General features: G+C 33.7%; 1 protein-coding gene across 1 annotated transcript; it reads right to left on the bottom strand.

Annotated features, from left to right (window-relative positions):
- Positions 1-10,952: 10,952 nt before the first annotated feature.
- LOC127736772 (coiled-coil domain-containing protein 86-like) lies at positions 10,953-16,243 on the bottom strand. Its single transcript, XM_052247362.1, has 4 exons — positions 16,048-16,243; positions 14,279-14,408; positions 12,320-12,394; positions 10,953-11,161 (listed from the first exon to the last, which is right to left on the bottom strand). The coding sequence occupies exons 1-4, from the start codon at positions 16,140-16,142 to the stop codon at positions 11,096-11,098; spliced, it is 366 nt and encodes a 121-aa protein (XP_052103322.1). The 5' UTR covers positions 16,143-16,243; the 3' UTR covers positions 10,953-11,095.
- Positions 16,244-17,427: the final 1,184 nt, after the last annotated feature.

Here is a 17,427-nt window from a genome sequence, read left to right as displayed (position 1 = left end):
TCATCCCGTTATCTCTTCGTTGTGTGTATTATCTTTCATTTATTTGTTCATTTATGACTTTATTCTTTCATTTATTCATTCATAAAGATATACCTATGTTTTCACTTTATAATTTCAATTTTCTACCTTCGTATGGGTAAAATACATAAAAACTACAATTAGATCTATGTACTTGTGTTTGCACTAAAGATAGTTAATATCTTCGGTCGGAAAATAATTGCTGATAAGATTAAAAACACCAGTTTCCCATATGTCTAAGCTATAAAATTTACAATGATAAAAATATTATAATGTTATCTCAACTATATTATTTATCAATTGATCTACTTTATCAGATTTCGGGTTAATCATACTTAAAAATGAAAAAGGCACCATGTAAAATATGATGTTGAATACTGGAATGGAACAGAATTGTTTCATGGTAGTGGCCAGTAGGACTCGTGTGGAATTGCATTTAGTAGTCAAGTCTTTTTTTGGAGTTTCACGATATAATGTAAAAAAATGAACCAAAATTTACTAGTCAGCTGAAGCAAAATGTTTAGGGTAGTGGAGGTCCTATATTTTAGTTCATATTTGATTGATACTGGTTTGCACTCTTTTTATACTTCTTCAATATAAAAAATCAACATGTCAGGCAAAAATGTAAATTTCATCAATCAATCCGAATGGAAATATTTCATTGTTAGAATAAGTATTGTGAACTAAAGACTATGCTATTCATTAACTGTCATTCGGCGCACACTCATTGCAATCAAACATTTCTCCTGTGAAGAATTCCTTCTGCTGTTTATCGAGTATGTCACGGAATCTGGCTGTTTACGGAGTATGTCATGGAGTCTGCTGTTTACTGAGTATGTGACGGGATATATTGTTTACGAAGTATGTCATGGGATCTGCTGTTTACTGAGTATGTGACAGGATCTGTTGTTTACGGAGGATGTCATGGGATCTGCTGTTTACTGAGTATGTGATGGGATCTGTTGTTTACAGAGTATGTCATGGGGTCTGTTGTTTACGGAGTATGTCATGGGGTCTGCTGTTTACTGAGTATGTCATGGGATCTGTTGTTTACTGAGTATGTCATGGGGTCTGCTGTTTACTGAGTAAGTCGTGTGATCGTCTGTTTACTGACTATTCACGGGATCTACTGTTTACTGAGTATGTCACATGATCTTTGTTTATCCTGAATCACGAGATCTGATGTTTATTCTGTATGTCACGGGATCTGATGTTTATCCTGTATGTCACGGGATACGATGTTTATCCTGAATCACGGGATCTGATGTTTATCTTGTATGTCACGGGATACGATGTTTATCCTGAATCACGGCATCTGATGTTTAATCAGTGTGTCAATAGATCTGATGTTTATCCTGTATGTCACGGGACCTGAAGTTTATCCTGTATGTCACGGGATTAAACGGGACAATAAAAAAACATAGTCGAAGAAAAAAACAGACAACAACATGGCTAAATAAACTGCTTCGCCGAGCGCAGCTGGATACGACCGCAGAGGTCCAACCCTGAACAGTTGGGGCAAAAATGGACACTATTCAAGCTTGATACAGGTCTGAATTTGGATTGTAATTAAATATTTGACACATTATAGGTTTCTGACACAGAATAAATGTAGTCAAAGAACTTGAAATTGGTTATATGATTTGAATTTATATTCAATTGGAGATGTCTTGCTGTTATGCACTGTGCCGTTGCGCAATACTTTGTACATCTGTTTTCAGACTGTATACAAAGAATTAGCAAAATAAATTGTGACCCCCAATTTTTCTTTGGAAATTGACAATTTCTTAAATCTTGAGGAAAAAAGAATTGACCCCCCCCCTTTTTATACCCCCAATTTCACGGTCCCCCCTCCAAAAAAAATATATTTGAAGACATTTTCTTTTTAATTTCTTAAATCTTGAGGGGAAAAAATTGCTTCCCCCCCTAACCCCCTTTCCAAAAAAATCATATTTGAAGGAAGAAACAAGTTTTCTTTTTGTAAAATGTGGTTTGGGCAATTACCCCCAAAATGAATCCCAAACTTCTACTTGAGGTATTGAACTTTGTGGTACAATTTCAGAGCAATCAAAATACTTCTACACAAGTTATTGTCCTGAAACTAGAAAAATGCTTGTTTTGGGCCCCTTTTTGGTCCCTAATTCCTAAACGGTTGGGACCATCATACCCAATAACAATCCCAACTTTCCTTTTGTGGTATTGAACATTTTGGTTAAATTTCATCGAGATCCATACAATTAAACTAAAGTTATTGTCCGGAAACCAAATGTCTTCGGACGACGCCGACGACGACGACGTGATAGCAATATAAGACTCGTATAAAAATGACGTAAAGACAAGTCCACAAAACGAGTGACCTTTTAAAAACCGGATATGATAACTTTGTGATTTATATATGAAATCCACATCCCCGTCCCATCTCGTTTTAACCAATGCCATTCATATTTTACTTTTCTGACCTGGTAATGTCAATCTGACAGCATGAAAGGGTAACGCACACAAGAGCATTTCACAGCTCATTTATATTTTTTTTAAACAGAAATGCGTAATGACAGGGTATTTATTTACTTTGTATCAATTTGATTGGAGTAATGAAACACCTTATCATATTCATTACTAAAGTTTGCGTTTGTTGATTTAACATAATACATAGATTTTTTCCGTATTTTCATCTTATCGCTTTTAATCATTATTCAGACGTCTGTTTGATCATGATACATACAGAGACTACTCTCGGAGAGGCGGTTTCTCCGTTTCGCGGAAAGACAGAATCTTAATAAAACTATAAAGAAAACAAAAGAATGACCAACACGAACTCCACCATAGTATTCATTTAGCTCATTCGATCCCATGCATGAAATATTTGCCACAGGACGTTAATCAACCAACAATCACTCCATCGTCTCCAATCTTGCCTGTAGTCGTGATTACAACTGCCATTCTTTTATGGCACTGGCTACGGTTACATGGAAATGTAACAATAATAAAATAATTATTGTTATATTGGAGACTAATTGCCGGAATACAGGGTTGGGTAAGGAACCGATTAATTACGAATGTAACAATAATATTTGTGTCTACGGTTACATAGGAGACTAATTGCCGGAATACAGGGTTGGGTAAGGAACCGATTAATTACGAATGTAGCAATAATATTTGTATTTACGGTTACATTGCGTTATTGTTACATTAAAGATTGCCACGATAATAAAAGTTTCTTAAGGTGGTACCCAACACCTTGACTAATATTAATTTGGCTCGTTTAATTTTCATAAAATTTTGACAAAATGTTTACTTTAACCCTTTGACAAAAATATAAAAAATTCAAAAAATTTGAACCAACCACTTTATCAGAAAAATTTCATTGGTTATATAGCAGTTTGACAAACACTAATTTTGATCATTGAGAAGCTTAATATTTCCTTAACAATACAACGTAATTAAAACGTTTAGCTGATTTTTACAGAGTTATCTCCCTGTAGTGTTAGGTACCACCTTAAAACTTTAACCTCTGTAGTTTTGTTGCTTAATTCTTTGATATGTACTAGATAATATTTGTAATAATGATAATAATAACAATTTATTTATATTCAACAAAATGTGTTTAAATAGTTTTAAGTATTAATTGTTTTGATGTTCTTAAAGAAACTGATCCAGTTAAGTAGTGCCAGTGTCAAAGGCGAAAAATATAGTTCAATGGTTCGTTGTTAAAACTTGGACTGAGAAAAATGTCCACTTCTATGTATTTAACTGCACACCTCAGTACCCTTATTACTGTCATTATACTTTGAACAATGAATGAAGTGATTCCTATTACCAAATTTGTTTTGGGTGAAAAATTTAAAAATTCGGATGCGTTTAAATCGAAACTAAAACAATATCTAGACTCACATTTTTATCTTCAAAAAAGTGCAGAATGGAATTGAACTATATGCAATACAAACGTGTAAAATGCCACATCACTGGTTTGTAATGGCTGCTTAGATCGAGTGGTTTCACCAACAATGCGTCGGACTAAAATATGCTCCAAAAACAACATACTGGATTTGTAGAAACTGTCATTGTAAATAAGAATTTCAAAAATTGTATGCAATATTTTAAATATCAAATAAAGATTTTAAAAATTGTATGCAATATTTTAAATATCAAATAAAAGTTTTCAAATTTTATTTTAATAAATATTTCTAGTCCCATCGTACATTGCAGTATATTGATGACGATGTAACAAAAGCGCAATGTAACCGTAGACACAAATATTATTGTTACATTCGTAATTAATCGGTTCCTTACCCAACCCTGCACTCCGGCAATTAGTCTCCAATGTAACAATAATTATTTTATTATTGTTACATTTCCATGTAACCGTAGCCAGTGCCTTCTTTTATATCCCGTATGACACTCCATACTTTTTTAGAACTACCCCAGCTGAACTGTGCTGACACTGTGCAGGGAGTTCAATTTTGCAAAACTTAGCCCGTAAACTCTTTCAGGTCGTATTATAAAACTATGACAACCTTAATGTCCTTCTCTAAGATAAAAATCGGAAAATTGTGAAAAGTAGCCAAAATCAAGTGAAGTGAGTCATTTGAAGGCCACTGCGTTAATGGTACAGTCCAGGGGCGGATCCAGGATTTTGGAAAGGGGGGCGAAGTATGTAAAGATCGCCGAGCGGAGCGAGGCGAAAATTTTTTTTTTGCTAAAAAACATAAAATAAGTGTAAAATGCACTTTAAACGGTTCCTGACGTGGGGCATGTATATTTTATAATTTAAGTGTAAGGGTTGGACATTTTTGATGCCGTATTCTCCCCATTAATTTTCTTTTATAAAATGATTGGATGGATCCAAAGCTATGTACTAATATATTTGATGTGGGACTTGTCAGTAAAAAATTGACATGGAAAATTCTCGTTTGTTGTATGTTTAGTTAGCATAACCTCACGGATTTCTTGTTGTAAACAAGATATACGCCGGGCTATTCAATGAAATTTACAATACGACCGACACGAGTTAAGAAAGACAAACAAGCAATTTTTATCCAAATGTTTGGTTGAAATGTTTCACCCAACAAGGGAAATGAGGGGTTCCAAATCAACCTAAGGCTACGAACGAGTCTGAAATGACTACGAATTTATGAATGACGGTCGACAAATGGAGATATAAAGGCCACACCCAGCAGGCAGGTTGCAGTCGGGCCTTGAAAAAAGTATTCATTTTATCAGTTCGACGAAACAGACATTCTGGTCAGATATGGGATTTACATGCAAACCCCCGGCCCCAAAAAAATTACGCCCGTTTTTTTATTCATCATGTTCATTTAATGCTAAATAATTCTGTTGGAAATTTTTGTTTCTAATAGCAAAAAAGTGGACAAGATTATTGTTTTCAATCCAGATACGGCCAGAATTTTTGTTTAAGGCAAAAATCAGGGTCAGAATTTTTTCTTTAAATCTATCTAGAGCTTATTTACTGGGGATCATTATTCAGATATGTTATTAATAGGCTGGAGCGTGTGGGGTTAAACATGTTTTCGTAGGTAAATAATATTGCTGTGGAACTTTTTTTTCAATAGTAATAGAGTATTACTTTCTGTTTGGTGGAATTGTGAAATAGAAGTCAATAAATACGTTCTTGCTCAATCCTTTGTCGCTTTGAAGGTGTCATGCTTGTCATCCTCAGCCTAAGCAATGTGTTACTGTAATTTGAATTTCAAAATGACTGAGTGACGTTTTTTCGACGCACTGGTCAACTCCACCGTAGCGAATCACATGATTTTGACATAATCAATAATATATTACAGTAAATACGAGCGAAACATATCTTTATAAGTAAAGAATTGTCACATAAAAATTAAATACGCGGTAAATGGCAAAGTTCACGAAGTCTAGTCTGATTAATCATTTTACAAAAAACAAAAAAAAGTGCAAGCAAAGTGGGGGCGTACGCCCTCTACGTCCCCTCTGGATCCGCCACTGGTACAGGACCTATGTATTTACTATTTTCCTACATGTAAATGCATCCATGGGTAGTTTATACACACAAGGAGGTATTATATGGCAAGACAAATATGGTCACTGTTTTGTCAGAAATCTGTAAAAGGACATTTTGGCATACCTGGCTTGCCATTAATAATTCCCAAGAAAGACAATGAAGTCAAATTTACTTCGTCAGAATGGATGGGTTGCTGTAACTATAAGGCAATAATTGAATGACGAAGGAATAACAGTTTTGTCAATGTTCGCCTCTCAAGGTCGTCCTTAAAATCGAAAAATAGATTGAAAACGACAATTATTCAGTTGCAGAATTTAAACAATAAACACGTGCACATTATTTGTAGATTTTCAAGTCATAATGGAGTAAGTTGACAAAGACCGTTTCCATGGTGAAAAAGGGATTTGTTTTTTGATTGATTACTGTCAATGGCAAATATTGTTTCCTTGGAAAGTCATACAGACAACAGAACTTTATTAATAATTTTGAACATCTCTTAATCTATATCACATACAGTGGCATTGTCTGCCATTTGTGTAGTGACAACTGCAAATTATACCTTGTCCATCGGATTTCTTATGATTAAGAAGTACCAGGCGTACATACAGTGGCATTATATATAAATCATGAACAAACAGAACAAAACTAACAAAATCTTGTGTAGTTCTTCATATTCCTGTATACAAAACACATGAGGTGTTTAAAGGAGATTCAATTTGAAGTACCTCTCTGCATATTCAATAGAAAGTACATTACAGGGTAGTTAATTAAAGTATTATCACCAAAAATTACCATTGATCAAGTTGATTCACAGTAACTCCTCATCAGCAAAATTGTTTTTTAACTAAATCTCATTGTCGCAAGGCTTGTGTGTAAGGGAGCTACCATTTGATCTTTATGGGGGGACTAGGATGAAATTTGAAAAAAAAGGCAGGACAGGAGTTTTGAGTAAAAAAAAAAGGCAGGATGAGCAACTTGGCTAAAAAAAAAGGCAGGATGACAATATATGTAAAATAAAATGCTCCGCTGGGCGCAGCTTGATACGACCGCAGAGGTCGAACCCTGAACAGTTGGGGCAAGTATAGACACAACATTCAAGCTTGATACAGCACTGAATTTGGATTGTGATTAAATATTTGACACAGCATAGGTTTCGGACACAGAATGAATGTGGTCCAAGAACTTAAAAAATTTTAATTTACCTATTCAAACCATATCATTATTATTTGCTTTTATATATAAATCAGAAATAACCAATTTAAAATGGAAAATTTTAAAGAAAAAAAAAATCCCTCCCCCAAATTTTTTGAGCCCCCTTATGATTCATCACCCCCAAACTCAATCCCAGCCTTCCCTTTGTGGTATGGTACCTTGCAGTACAATTTCAGAGAGATCCATACACTTGAACACAAGTTATTGTATGGAAACTAGAAAAATGCTTGTTTTTAGGCCCCTTTTTGGCCCCAAATTCCTAAACGTTTCGGGCAATTACCCCCCAACTCAAACCCAGCTTTCCCTTTGTGATATGGAACCTTGTAGTACAATTTCATAAAGATCCATACACTTACACACAAGTTATTGTTGTGAAACTAGAAAAATGCTTGTTTTTTGCCCCTTTTTTGGCCCCTAATTCCTAAAAATTTTGAGGCAATTACCCCAAAATCAATCCCTGCCTTCCCTTTGTGGTATGGTACCTTGTAGTACAATTTCAGAGAGGTCCATACACTTGAACACAAGTTATTGTCTAGAAACTAGAAAAATGCTTATTTTTGGCCCCTTATCCCTAAACGTTTTGGGCAATTAACCCCAAACTCAAACCCAGCTTTCCCTTTGTGATATGGAACCTTGTAGTACAATTTCATAAAGATCCATACACTTACACACAAGTTATTATCATGAAACTAGAAAAATGCTTGTTTTTTGCCCCTTTTTTGGCCCCTACTTCCTAAAATTTTGAGGCAATTACCCCCAAAATCAATCCCAGCATTTCTTCTGTGATATGGAACCTTGTGGTACAATGTCAGAGAGATCCATACACTAACACACAAGTTATGTCTGGAAAATACAAAAATGCTTATTTTTGGCCCCTTTTTGGCCCCTAATTCCTTAACTGTTGGTACCATAACCCCCAAAATCAATCCCAACCTTCCTTTTGTGGTATTGAACCTTTTGGTAAAATTTCATAGAGATCCATTAACTTAAACTAAAGTTAGAGTGCGAAAACCAATGTGTCTTCGGACGACGACGCCAACATCATACCAATATACGACCGCAAATTTTTTTTGGGGTCGTATAAAAAGTCAGGATAAACTAATAAATAAAAAGGCAGGACCTAATAGAGTGAAAAATAAAAAGGCAGGACAGAGATTACAACTAAAAAAAAATGCAGTACAAAATTTTTCATCCTAGCCCCCCCATAAAAATCAAATGGTAGCTCCCTAATGAACATGTACTGTGTGAAGGGCATAGTTTCAAAAGGATAAAAGAACAGAATTCCAATGTCCCCCGGGTTGCACATATTTTATCTATCCAAGGTACAAGGGCAAAAACTAAAAAAAACAGGTTTTTTTTGTTCTTCAAAACAATTTATAAATATTTTAGAAAAATGAAGGCTTCAGAGCAATGCGATTTCTGTTATAACTAATTTTTCCAAGGGGCATAACTTGTTAAAAATATTTGATCAGCACTTATTTTCGAAAGTGTCAAAGACATTGCTGATATCAAGGCCGTAACTAGGCATATTATTCTAGTGAGGCAAAACTGATCGCCGAGTGGAGCGAGTCGAAAAATAGAGCCGAGCGGAGCAAGGTGAAAAATTTCGGTAGGGGTCTGGGATAAATGGTGTAAAATCCTGCATTCTGGGCATTTCCCGAGAGCTTGAGAGATAGATTGAAGATGTCATGGATTGATTTCAAACCGTTTCATTGCGGACGGAGCTAAATATCAATTTTCAGCTTTAAGCCTTGAACAGGGTATATTGGGATCTACTTTGCCATTTCACCTTCAGGAATATCGGATAATCATAACTTTGTCATCTGAATTCACTGAGATATGGGGGTAACCATTATGATCATTATGTCATTTTATGTTATTTTAGGAATATTATTTTTTCTTTTTGCCACATGCTACCTTTTAATGTATGGATACGGGAAATTGGATATAACTATATCGTTTTACGTTATTCTAGGAATATTGATTTTTTAGTGTTTTAGATTTCTTTAGGAAGGGGTCCGATCCCGAAATCCTGAATTGTAAGACATGGAATCCTGTAGTCCCGATTAGAAAACACGAAATCCCGTTTCAAAGGTCCTACCGTCCATCAATAATATCAAAATTGGATTACAGGATCATTCAAATTTCATGAACGAATAAAGTTGGAGAAAACGGGGAAATGAATACTCAGACAGGACTGCTCTGGTGCGGTGCCCCAGTACTTATAGTTTCAATGAAAATATATTCAATACTGGAACTCTTTGACACTTGTTGTGATCACAAATAACATCCGTTAGTTTACCTTCAGTATCGCTTTTCCGTTTTCTGCAAGAGTCTGTTTTTTAACCAGAGATCCACGATGATTACCGGTTACTAGGTTAATGTAATTGAGAAACACCAAGCGTTGACTGAGATGCTGATTTATATCCGGGAAGAATAATTTAAAAGGAACGATGTCAAGTTATAGAAATTAAGGTTGAGACAGAAAAAACAAATGACTATATTTCGTACTTAATTACCATAAACAAATACACCAAAAAAAAAAATTTCAGTGTCAAAATTTTAGTGAGGCAATTGCCTCACTTGCCTCAATGGTAGTTACGGCCTTGGATATAAACCTATGATATAAGCTTCATAAAATTCTGGCAAGAATTTGTACACATGAGAGCGCTAACAATGCAATTTTTCATATAATCAATATTTCCAAGGGACATAACTCTTTTAAAAATAATTGATCAACACTGATTTTCAAATTTGTTTGAGACATTGATGATATAAACCTTTAATTAAATTTCATAAAAATCTGCCAAGAATTGTACACATGAGAGTGCTAACAATGCAATTTTCCATATAATCAATATTTCCAAGGGGCATAACTCTTTTGAAAATAATTAATCGGCACTGATTTTCTAACTCGTCAAAGACATTGCTGATATAAACCTATGATGTATGTTTCATAAAATTCTGGCAAGAATTGTACCCTTGAGAGCGCTAATATTGCAATTTTCCATATAATCAATATTTTCGAGGGGCATAACTCTTTTAAAAATAATTGATCGGCACTGATTTTCGAACTCTTCAAAGACATTGCTAATATAAAGCTACTATATAAGTTTCATAAAATTCTGGCAAGAATTGTACACATGAAAGCGCTAATGATGCAATTTTCCATATGTTTAATGTTTCCAAGGGGCATGACTTTTAAAAATAATTGATCTGCACTGATTTTCGAACTCATCCAAGACATTGCTGATATAAACCTATGATAAAATCTGGCAAGAACTGTACACGAGAGTGCTAACAAGACCGGAGGGACAGACGTCCTGTATTTCTATGTCCCCCGCAAAGCATTACACAGGGGACAAAAATATGAGGATCATTAAAACGAAAGACATGACTGCAAATTCATGTAGAACCAGTTAAAATATATTACTTTACAAGAGGGAGTTACAACAGATAATTAATGGTAGGAAAGTTAGCAATTGTGAACAGAAAAGTCATGTTAGTAATGGAAATGAAGACCTTATTGGGAAACTATAAGATATGGTCCAAAAAGATTTCTATTTATAGTAACGAAGAAAGTGATTCAGTCCAACATTGGCCTTTAATGGAAATTTCTATCGGAAAATAATCACTTCATTAAATATCCACGAAAATACAATTGGCCTCCAACTTGATGAAAATGTGTACCCACGAAAATAAATGAATAAACAACAATACACAACAAAGACAATAGTTCAGAGGACCTTTTATTAGGTTTAATAAACCTGCACAGTTCAGCAAGACAAAATTACTTGTCAAATCACAGTACCCTGAAGCTATATTCCTGTTATTTAACAGTTATCAATTTCACTTCATTTATCTTCTTTATTTTTGTCATCTTTTTTCAAGAAGTCTCAGTTGTTTCTTTTTCATTCTCTTGATTTTTGCTGTATTTTTTATCTGAAAGAGAATTAAAAAAAAGTATAAAAGCCTTGCAATATGTGAGTCTGAAAAAAATTAGTAACCAGAGCTCAAAATTAAGGGACCATGGGCTAAATTCCATCCCAACACCTTCAAAGCAGGGTATAAACAATATTGCATGTCAATTTAAGCAAAAATAGTACATCTTACTTTCATTAATTCATTTACCATCTGAAATATTAACAAGTGTTCTGAAAGTATTGCATGGCAATACATAGTCCCCTACCAGTTAAAAATTCATTGTACTGGAACAAAATGCTATGGTGTAAACTATATACCAATTATCAATTCAATATCTTCAAGCATGACGAAAAAAAGAGCGGAAAGTTGATTATTTGAGTGAATTTTCTAAGTCCAAGGACCATAACTCTGCACAAAATCATCAGACCGGAACAAAATTCGAACTTGATCTGTAACTTGTCATGATAAAACAAAACACAAAATATCAAATCAACATATTCAAGCATGAACAGACAGACAGACTGACGGAGTGCAAACCTAAAGTCCCCTTCGACTTCGTCGGTAGAGGACTAATAATAACAAGCATTCTGAGAGTATTGCATGGCAATACATAGTCCCCTACCGGTTAAAAATTCATTGTACTGGAACAAAATGCTAACTTGATCTCTAACTTGTCATGATGTAAACTATATAACAATATCAAGTCAATGTCTTCAAGCATGACGAAAAAAAGTGTGGAAAACTGATTATTTAAGTGAATTTTCAAAGTCCAAGGACCATAACTCTGCATAAAATCATCCGACCGGAACAAAATTTGAACTTGATCTGTAACTTGTCATGATCAAACTATATACTAATTATGAAATCAATATCTTAAAGCATGACGAAAAAAATTGCGGAAAACTTATTATTCGAGTGAATTTTCAAAGTCCAAGGACCATAACTCTGCACAAAATCATCAGAACAGAACAAAATTCGAACATGATCTGTAACTTGTCATGATAAAACAATAAACCAAATATCAAATCAATATCTTCAAGCACAAAGAAAAAAAGTGTGGAAAACTGATTTGCCGGACTGACAGACAGACAGACAGACACAGACAGACAGACAGATGGACAGAGTGCAAACCTAATAATTACTGATCAGCTGGACAATTGTAACAAAATGATTTACCGGCTGAACAATTTCTGATTTCCTCTGATTTTCCAGTCTTCTCTTTTCTTTCTCTGCTTTTCTCTGTCTTCTATCCTGTTAAAAGAAAATTATATACAAATATTTAATTCTGTTTGTATAAATATGAGAAAGCAACCAAAGGATACAAAGCATTAAGCACATTTCTGAGGGAAACTTAAAGGTAATTAAAACAGACAAGAACACAACAACACAAATTTATGCGTACGAAACATACATGAAAACTTCTAAAGGGTTCCATTAAATCCTGTGTATTGCCTGCTGCCAATGATAAGTGCAATGTTTGCTGCGAAAAAAATAGTCCATCTAACAATAAAATACTGAAAAATATCTCTTTATCATCATAAAGATGGTTAAAATTCCATAAAAGTTATTGATGTCTAAAAAAACATTAGTTTTTGTTAATTTATCAGTAATACAGGGAAATCTTTAATAAACAGAGATATGTCTCGAGTTTTGGACTTTTTGATAATGCAAATGTTGAAATTAAAATAGCAATACTTTCACATGTAAGTAATTAGTTATGCAAATATTCAAAGTCGATGAACCATGACTGAAGGTACATGGCGCTGAACAATCTCCATGGAAATGAGATGTGCCAATGTTAATACAACTGCATACCAAATACCATTGACTTATCATAAGTCGTTCCCTTTGAACAAACCTAAACACAAACATTAACTTGTAAACTATGTAAAAGTTTCAAAGTCAATGAACCATGATGAGGGGGTGGGGCTTTATAATCTCCATGGAAATAAGACTTGCAAATGCCAATAAATTTGCATACCAAATATCACTGACATAACATTAGCAGTATATCTTTTAAACTGATCTAATCACACACTAATATATATAAACTAAGCAAATGTTTCAAAGTCAATAAACCATGACTGAGGGGGCGGGGCCAAATATTCTCCCTGGAAATGAGATGTGCTAATGCTTATACAACTGAATACCAATTAACATTGGCCTACCACTAATGGTTCCCCTTGAACTGACCTAATCACAAACTAATACATGTAAACTAAGCAAAATTTTCAAAGTCAATAGACCATGACTAAGGGGCGGAGCCAAATAATCTCCATGGAAATGAGATATGCCAATGCTTATACAACTGCATACCAAATATTATTGATCTACCACTAGTTGTTCCCCATAAACTGACCTAATCACAAACTAATACATGTAAACTAAGCAAAAGTTTCAAAGTCAATAGACCATGACTGAGGGGGCAGGGCCAAATAATCTCCACGGAAATGAAATGTGCCAATGCTTATACAACTGCATACAAAATATCATTGACCTACCACTTGTGGTTCACCATAAACTGACCTAATCACAAACTAATACATTGTTGACGCCTCGTTTTCAGTCAACAAACAGGACTTGACTTAATATTGATCAGCATTACATACAAAAATTCATAGCTTGTAATTAATAGTGCTCTCTAATTCTTAGTCCAAAACTGCTCCAATATCCTTTTTGGGACTGTCTGGGACCCACGGTCCCAGCAAGTTTTATGAAGTGCATCAATGCAATCTCTGATTATCTAATTATTACCAGATTTATACATTCACATAAGTTTGCAAAAATTTAGGGTTAGGGTTACAGTCCCAGCAAGTTTTATGAAGTGAATCAAAGAAATCTCTGATTATCTAATTCTTATCAGATTTATACATTCACATAAGTTTGCAAAAGTTTATATAAACATGATAAAAGTCTATAGAAAATTAATACTTTGTTGAACATTTAAATTTGTGGTTTCACTTTACCCACAATCAATAATAGTAATTGAAAATATAACTTTTCTTCCACAGATATTTATACCAACAAAAACAGAGGAATAAGTATATAAAATTCATGGTCATATTATTCTGCTGATCATATTATTTGTACAAGCACTCACTTATGTAAGGTTGTGTAAAAGATTAAAGAACAAACCTCCTTTTCTCTGTTTTTCTCATCTTTTAAGCGTTTTTCAAAATCCTTTATTGACTTCTTCTCTGCTTTCTTTTTCATTTTATCTGACCACGAGGTCTTGAAAGATTTCACTTGTTTAATATCTGAAAATCTATTGAAAACAATTTTTATTAATATTTAAAATCTGTTTTTTTTCTTCATATCATTCAGTACCGACCATTCATCTTTTGTGAGGGAGGGGTATAGACATGTTTGATTTAACAGATATATATAAATATATACTTGTTTGATTCATAACATATTTTTTAAAAATTTGATTTGAAAGGGAAATGTCATTAGACATGTTAGAACCTCAAAGGAACCTGTAATGTATGATAGGTTTCAAGACATTTGGTAAAACAACTGTTGACACAGAGATATGTCTCACATTTTGCAATTTTGATAATAGAACATGTGTAATGCAAATGTTTAAATTAAAATGGCAATATTTAAATATGAAAACTATGTAAATCATTTGAAGTCCACGAACCATGTCAGACTTTAAGAGGGGTGCAAATGATCATGGAAATACATCTGCATACCAAATATCATTGACCTACCACTAATGGGTTTAAATTTAAATAAACATAATGATGTTGATGTTTTTATGTTCGTTGGTAAGCTTTTCCATAGAATTGCAGAACTGTATGCAAAAGATTTTTCATTATATTAGTGCTTGGCCGTATAACTACCAAATTGTTTTTAAGACGGATCTTAAATTTCTTTCATAAAATTCATAGACTGTCAGAACTCTGACATGTCTGAACACACAAACTTTTTCAGATAGTCAGGAGTTTTATTGTGTAAGATTTTATATACTAAAATTAGTTTACGATATAAAATTCTGCAACAGAAACTTCACTTATCTAATCTATCAAAAAGTTCTCTTGATGGTGTTTAGAAGGGTACAAGTCAAGTTGTCACCTGGTCAAATAGGTATCCAGTCAAATGGGCACCTATTTAAAGTAATTTCACATTTGGTTAGTCAATTTGGCACCAAATATTTTTTTACCTTTTTTAAAAATTTTATTTGAGATATGGCCATGATGGCATGTACATGATGTATGGGGAGAATAGTTTTTTGCTTGATTAGGTATCAGATTTAAAAAAAATATGGTATTAATTATAATCAATAACCCCCTTGTTGTTTTAACCATTTTCAGGAAGTTTTTGATGTTTAATAAATAAAATAACTTAGATTAAACAGAGAAGCCATCACCCAAGCTATTGTTTAATCCACATATGAGGATAAAAACAAATTTAACAATTCATTGTTATTTAAATTCTTTTTTTCCGCGTTTCCTGTCTACTTATATAAAATGAATAAAGCTGGCACCAATTTTGTATGTTTACTAGCAATGTACAGTTGTCATGAATGGAAGTTCAATGATAATATAAGTTCCAGCATTTACGACATTTTTTATAACAATGTTTCCTTTGGAATTACTGTTATGTGTGACAAATGTATGTTGACACCTCGAATGAAAATATCTTAAAAAAATGGAGAAAAAAAAGGGAGTCTTCAATACTTTACTTTGCAAAACATTATTCTAGTCATGGGTGCCGAAATAACTACCTTTGGTGCCGAATTAACTAGGTCCTGATTTGACAAGGTGCCGAATTGACTATACCTGGTGCCGACTTGACCAGGTGCCGATTTAACCAGGTGCCGAAGTGACTGGAATTCGTAAAGAATGGGCCATCTAAAATTATTTTTGTGGTTCTTTTCTTTATAGTTTTTTAAACTATACCTTTGGTTTTGCACATTTTTCCAAACTCTGCCAGATTTAGGTTTTCCTCGTGTTATGTTTTCTGGGTTTTCACTCTTCTTTTTTAGTTCTGACATGACCAAAAGACAGTCTTTCAATAATATTTAGACGAAGTCAAGCAGAAAACGTGTGATGAAAATGTGTTTCTCAATGTCAAAACGTTTATAACCAGACCGTTAAAATTTTTCGTTTTTAAAAACGTTTAATTGATGTCAATAAATGAATATAAAAATATTCTAAAATAAATACACTACCCCGACCTAAAAATTTACATAGAAATTCTGCATGTCATTATTTTCATGACTTGATCAATATTCCCTAATACTGTAAGTGATTAACTAAAATAGGTTAATAGTTATACGAAATGGCAATTATTTTATAAGTACATTTTGAAAGTAAAACTTTATTTCGATTTGACATAAACGTGACAGAGCGTGACATTCGTGAAAAACATTTCAAGTGAAAATATGCATGTCTTTCTATGTTGTAATGTTACACTACTATTTCAGGTTAGGGTGAAGGTTGGCGCCTGTTTAAGCGTTTAAACCCGCTGCATTTGTTTGCACCTGTCCTTAGTCAGGAACCTGTTGTAGTGGTTGTCGTTTATTGATCAGTGTGGTTCTTTAGTGTTTCTCGTTTCTCGTTTTTACAGAGGATGACCTTCAGGTCATTCCGATGTATTGCTATCGCCTAAATTTCCATTATGTAAATTAGTTTTGGGATTTCAACCGATCTATAAAAATTATAGATCCGCGGTCATTACAAGGGAAAAAAGTGCATTTTTATACCTGCGATTCCGTTTTCCGTTCGTACGATGTTTCATCAAAAAATGGAATCATTTCAGTTGTTGATTTAGTACTGAAAATTTGACTGAATTATCTCCTTTTAAATACGGTTTTATATGTTTAATTGGTGTTTAAGAAAGAGGTCAGGTGCTCATGTTCATTCATAAAATTATCGTTCATTCATCATGAATTTATCGTAAAATCAAAATCACTACACAGGTCACACAGGTTGTATACGTAATGTCAAATGATTACCTGTAATCTAAAAATAAACAAACTTAACTGACTCCCCTTACTATAGTGTGTGATAACATTTTGTGAGGAAATTCGATGTTTGCTATACCACTGTTCATTTCAACGCACTTTATGACGATACCACTTTATCAATATGAATGAAATTTTTTGCAGTGTTTTAAGAAATAATTTTACTTTAAAATCGCGTATCATTTGTGAACTATTAAATGTTTTACAAGGACGAATTTTCTGTATAAAGTCAATAATTGTGTGAACTTTTGAAGCCCAAACTTTTTATAGCCTTAAATACGCTAATGAAAGATCCGAAAACTATACCCATACA

Source organism: Mytilus californianus, unplaced genomic scaffold, assembly GCF_021869535.1.
Source record: "Mytilus californianus isolate M0D057914Y unplaced genomic scaffold, xbMytCali1.0.p SCAF_36, whole genome shotgun sequence".
Classification (NCBI taxonomy): Eukaryota; Metazoa; Mollusca; class Bivalvia; order Mytilida; family Mytilidae; genus Mytilus; species Mytilus californianus.
The sequence above is the reverse complement of the archived record's forward strand: the minus strand, read 5'-3'. Positions and strand labels throughout refer to the sequence as shown.

Coding starts and splice junctions, on each gene's coding strand:
- LOC127736772 (XM_052247362.1), bottom strand. CDS start 16,142: ATGTCAGAACTAAAAAAGAAGAGTGAAAACCCAGAAAACATAACACGA. Junction 14,409..16,047: donor AAAAATGTGCAAAACCAAAG/GTATAGTTTAAA, acceptor TGTTTTCAATAG/ATTTTCAGATATTAAACAAG. Junction 12,395..14,278: donor AGAAAAACAGAGAAAAGGAG/GTTTGTTCTTTA, acceptor TTCTTTTAACAG/GATAGAAGACAGAGAAAAGC.